This window comes from Acanthisitta chloris, unplaced genomic scaffold (genome assembly GCF_000695815.1).
Source record: "Acanthisitta chloris isolate BGI_N310 unplaced genomic scaffold, ASM69581v1 scaffold26303, whole genome shotgun sequence".
Classification (NCBI taxonomy): domain Eukaryota; kingdom Metazoa; phylum Chordata; class Aves; order Passeriformes; family Acanthisittidae; genus Acanthisitta; species Acanthisitta chloris.
In genome coordinates, this window is record NW_008666983.1 from 26,491 (window position 1) to 32,490 (window position 6,000).

A 6,000-nucleotide genomic window follows, 5' to 3' on the forward strand; every position below is an offset into this window, starting at 1 on the left:
GCAGTGTCCCCTCTAGGGGGTAGCAAGTCTACCACCTCCTGCACCTGCCAAAGAATTATAGCTGGAAGGGATGAGAATGGGATGTTCTGGGTCTCTGGGTCCCACTCCCTCTGTAAAGCACACACAGACAGCACTCACACAGGCTGAATTTGTGAGGGAACACTTCCCCAGCTTTACATTTTAGGAGAGAGTTACACCAAAGCAAAGGTAGTAATTTCAGCTCAAGCAGACCACATGCATGCTGGGAAGACACAGGTTAGGTAAGAGCCATGCAAGTTATGTACCTGGTCGTGTGGTGAGTCCTCTGTCTGCAGCCGGGCGGGCATCAACTGGCTCAACTGGGCATGTGCAGAAAAGAAACGAAAAAGCAAACAAAACATAAACAACCCCCCCAAAATTATAAAGTCAAGTGCTCTTCTGTTGGGACAGTGCAGGACAGACATAAACAAAGTTACCAAAGCAACAACTAGAAAAGGTCTGCCTTCAGTTAATCCTGGAAGTAAAAGGAAGGGATGGGCATGACTTCACAGCTGATGGGTCAATCTTACATCATACTCTGGTTACTGCTTCAAGTGAGAAACCATAAAGACCAAAGAATTTCTGTCTATAGAATGCAACCATATTCATTATATGCAAACTTTTTCCTCTTGTCTGATCAGAACTGGCAGCCAGAACAGACATGGTAAGTTCCTGTAGCTGCTCTTGATCAATACTGATTTACAAACCTACTGAATCCATCCTTTTTCCTTTCAGCAGGGATTCTTCACAGCACTAGCTATAAGGTTTGAAAAAAGTAAAGTGCATTTTGAAAATACAATCAATACTTCATTCCAGTATGTTCTGATTAGTAGACAACAAATTTGTCTTCCAATTTTTGAAAGGAAAACAAAGAAGAAACATCACTTTCAATCCATCTGTGTGTCATATATAGTTTTACAAAACTCTTGTATTACCCCCACTAAGGCTGTATCAGCTGAAACCCAAGGTTGATAGAGCTTATTGACATTAATAGAAAAACAGGATTTGCAAATCTGACGAGCTGTTTGAGTCACTGCCTACTGCAGTGAAGTCCAAATACAATAAAATGCTCATTAAAACATTCAGATTTTCACCCCTCTCTTTTTGTTGTTTCTCTCTTTAGTTCTAATCCCGTTGCCTTCCTTATCTACTCAAGTGACAGTGTCAGAAAGAATTTAAATTCAGAAATAAAGTGTTACATTGTTCCTCAGAGTTCAGAATTTTTAACACGTGGTATTCTCATTCATCTGAATTTCTGCATTCGGGTATGAGCCTTCATCAGCAGTAAGTGAGGAGCAGTAACATACGAAACTTGACAAAACCAGTTTTCAATCACAAAGAACTGCTCATCGTATTTGGTATCAGAAAATCACATAAACCTGATGATACTGCTGACTTAACCAATGGAACTGCCCATCTGCTCAGGAAGTCTATGTCACTTGCTTAGTGTGCCTGTGGGTTTGACAGCCTACCATGCTTCTAAGTGAGAACTTAAGTGGCTCCCATGTCCTTTGCACACAGGAGATGACTGCAATAGCTCCTGCCTTCAGAAGAAAAGCAGTAAGCCAGCTTTAGAGTAGCTGCAGACTGAAAGCACATCAGCACATCTGACTTCCTTGTGTTTCTAAGGGGCAAAATTTTCAGAGCTTGCTGGTTTGATGCTGCAGAGACAAGTCATCAAGGCACTTTCCTTCACAGCAGTTCCAAGTGGCACTAGTAGACCATATAATTGCTTTTCTTACATAGTTCTACAAAAAACTCACCATTTCCATCCTCAACTAAAAACTACCGTTTTGACTATTTTCCTATTTATGCCTTCTGCCAGGTTTTCCAATACTGTTGGCACCATCCCTCAGGCAGGCCAGCAGTGATTTACAGTGACACGTGCTGAAGGGAAGAAACAACCATGGATCAGCATTACCCAAAGTGCTCCTGCAGACCCCTCCTCTGTCACCCTGGCCCCACCTCCTCTCTAGAAGGCTGAGAGGTTTTATTTCCCACTTGCCATGTAACCCTACATGCCCACAGCTATGGAGAATTGGGAGAGCACCTTCCAGGTAGCAACAGAAATGGGAGTGGGTAAATGGAGTAAATGATGGAGGAGTGTTCTGTTGTACAGCAGTATGAACCTACTGTGGTCAGGTTAAAGTATTAATAATGAGTAATTCATATTGTCATCTGTAATTTTGGAAGCACTTTCCAGGGGAAAAGGCAAACATCACTGGCACATTTCATAACTGACAGAAAAATGAAAAGACCTGCTCAGGGTCCCAAAACAGCTGCAGGGCAAAAACTGGAGGAAAATGCTAAGAGCCAAGGGTCTTCCAAAGCAGACTGTGATTCCAGGCAGCACAAGACAATGAAAGGCTGGTTTCTGGAGAGCCCTGAGCCACCACCTTTTGAATTTCAGATGCATTTTAAAAGCTGCTTGCTTTGCCCCAGTAGTGATGTATGCACAGAAAGCAGTTAGCTCTGAAAATCTTGTCTGTGGGTCTTCTCACTGCCTGTCCCACTGAACCACACCACAACAGCTGATGAAGAAAGGAGAAATTTAAATCTATTAACAGCATTTATCAATAATCAAAACTGAAGGATGTACTGTGTGTTATTATAAACACTGTATTCATTTTGATGCTCCAGAATCATATTTCTCTTGAACATACTTCCATGTGCACAGAAGTACACAGAAATAAGACTGAAAATTTATTTTCCAAATAGCCTCATCAAATTAAATTGGTATGTGTCTGCTTACACTGACTACTCAGGCTTCATACAGGCCACACGCACCACCTTTATCTAATGCCGATATATCTCAGAAGAGCAAGAGAGAATGTGTTTTTCTTTCCAAAAGTAAAAAAAAGGTACATCAAAAAGCTGGTACAAACCAGCAGGAGAGGTGTTCTATGTGATGCTCACCTACCAAGAACATTGTTGAAGTGAGTAACTGGACAGGTCATAAGGATAACACAACACATTTACACTTTATTTTGTCACTACAGCTAAGTGTAACTGCAAACTAAAATACAAAATGTTTACCAAACCCAGTTAGTCACTGGCAAAATGTCCAGGGGGCTTGGTGGTATCAGAGTTCTAAAGGTGTGTTTTTGTTAAAATACAATTTCCTGACAGTTTAGTGGTGCCTTCTGCAGGGTTCTCAAAGAGTGTTTTTTGTCAACCTAATTTGTGTTGCAGTATGTTAAACATCCATTCAGCCATGCAAGTAGTGTGGTGTAGTACCTGCTGCTTTGGATTAACTTCTGTGGACATTTACAGGGAAACTACCTCAGGGGAAAACAAGGAAGGAAATACTTGCCGAAAATACTAAGCTAGGCTAGACTTTCAGGGTCTTTTTATTTTTAGACTATTTTTCACTTATTCATCAGTAAAAGCAATTTTAGGAAAATAAACCATTTGTATAAAACCTCTCCTTTTACCTAAACATGCAGTTTAGATTTGGAAAATTTCAAATGGACTTATGAAGCCTTAAGATTACATGGCAACATACCAATCCAAAACATTATTAATATCTCTGGGTGAAACCTGAGATTAGATCATGGCCATGGAATGAAACAGGCATGGGAACTAATGACAGATTTAAGGTATTTTTGGTAGTATTTTAACTGCATTACCTGTACACAGAACACTGGATACTTTGAAACCAAGATTTAATGGCTGCATTTCCTTCCATTTTTCCCACAATCACATTTTGGTTTAAGCATTCCCTAAATGATTCAGTAAACACAAGTACCACAGCTCTGACTGTGATGGAGGGGTGTGATCCTGGCTCCTAACTCAGCCTGCTCCAGGAACTGTTTAGGTGCCGCTCAGACACTGATAGTCTCATCAGAAATTTGTTTTAACAGCAATGCAAATTTGCAATGATGCAATTGATTTGCCTGGTGTGCTTGCTCAGGACTGAAGAAAACTATTGCTGATGCTCTGCAGCAGCTTGTTGCAGCGAGGATGTTGGGACTCTCAAGCTAACCTGTCAGCACTCTGGATTTGTGTTCAGCAGAGTTCTAAACACATTGAGTTCAGATTTCAAACAAGACCAAAACAGCATCCCACAGCAGTGCAACTTGCCATGTGAAACCCCTCTGGTAGTCCCTGTTTAATCTGCTGGACCACCCACTCTGCACATTCCCCCCTGAAGGGCCATTCACAGGGAACATGCTGTGATTTTCTTGACAGTGCTGAGTACCCTCCGTTTTCAGCCAAGTAAAGGGGAGCTGAGATGCTCAGTTCTCTGCCCTTTGCTGGCACACTCATCACCTCCCAGCAGCAGGAGATGCTGACTGTCACTAACATTGCAATGGTTAGTCACTCCACAGTATCTGAGCTTTCTACAGGATGTGATTTTCAAACTTTCACCTTTTTTGATCAATGGTTGTTTGTTACAAAACAGCAATGACTTGCTCAGTATTGCATAAAATACAAAATCCTCCCTGCATAAGGGAAGCTTATTGTGTGAAAAACAGGCTAGGCAGAAAGACCTTGAGTGGACAGGGAAAGAAAAAAGAGGAGGAGAAAATTTTGTCGATTATTTTTTCCTCTTGCTACTTCCAATGCATATTATAACAAGACAGAAACACATTTTTGGAAGCAATGTAGACAATGCCTGAAATAAGACCATGGTCACAGAAGAAAACAGGCAGGGGAAATGAAGATAAATGACACAGTTAGTCCTGGGATTCTGGAACAAAGAGGTGGGAGACAAACACCAAAGAAAAAAATGAAGCTGTGAAATTCCCTTTTGATGTTATAGGCATAGATATAGAAAAGGTGTCTAAAGAAAGAAAGAAGGTATTATAGGCATGATCACATTAACAACATTGTGGTTTGGGTAGATGACAGAAAAGTATAATGGGAAACAAGAAGGACTTGAAGAGGTTTAAGCCACCAAATAATTTCCGCTTCTAACTGTACAGACTTGAACAATAATAATGGTTAGCCTAACAGAATTGTTTGCTGCAATAACTTCATGAGAAAGACAATCCTGATATAAAAACCCAAAACTAAATCCCAGCAACTTGAAGGCATGAAAGTTAAAAGTTATCTCCACAGTAAATATTAAGAAGGGCTGCAACACACCACACAACGCATTAAAACACACAGGATTCATAATTAAACAATATGTTATTCCAGGCAGGAAGGTTTTTGTTTCTTATATGCTGTCATACATTTTACAAGGAGAACCATGCTCAGTATACTTGCCTATGGAAATTCAGTGTCACATTGATGTACTTTTCATTATTAAATTCTGGGCTTAGCCATGTTTCTGAAGGAAAAATACACTTGTGTGATTAAACTGTGGGTATGTCTGGGTGCACCTTTCTACCTAATAAACTTCTGAACCTGGTGATGGAAATCACTACATCTTGAATGCTGGGAGGACAGACATTAAAAGTAACTAATGTGCCCCAAGTTTCATGAAAGCAGGTAGTGGGTATAGAAACTGATGCTCTGAATGCCCCAGCCATGAGAAAAACTGGGAGCTGCACTGGAAAACTCCTGCAGGACAGACACCACCAGCCAGATTGGGACCTGCTCCTGGCAGACAGCCTTGACACGTATGCTATAGTGAGCTGCTGCTCATTGCCCAGGACAATGAAGTTCAGCCTGCCAGCCTGGTCAGTTGCCTGTGTCACTGCCAGTGCCTGATGCACTCGTGACAGCTGCTCTCAGCCACTTAGCACGTCACTGGGTTGCAAGTGCCCTTCAGACATGTCTGGAGTCCTTGTCACCATCTGGTTATTACTGCTGGTTGGTCTGTGCGGTTTGCTCTGGCTCTGCTCTTTCACTTGGTCCCTACCTGTACTGCCTGGCACTGATTTCACCTCCCTCCACCTTCCCCTCAAATCTTGTATACCTCTACCTCACTGATTTCCTGGCCTTTGTGCACTCTTTTCTTTTGCCTGATCCTAGGCTTCTCTGACTCCTGGAGACAACCCACTTTGATCACAAAACTGGGTCTGACTCCAC

At 41.7% G+C, this 6,000-nt stretch overlaps 1 protein-coding gene across 1 annotated transcript in view; it reads right to left on the minus strand.

The window, feature by feature from the left end:
* APP (amyloid beta (A4) precursor protein) overlaps window positions 1–6,000 on the minus strand; it is a 91,411-nt gene that overhangs the window by 19,555 nt on the left and 65,856 nt on the right. Inside the window, exon 10 of the mRNA XM_009072345.1 lies at window positions 285–338. Coding sequence (XP_009070593.1) covers window positions 285–338 — 54 coding nt within the window. The remainder of the gene's footprint in view (window positions 1–284; window positions 339–6,000) is intronic.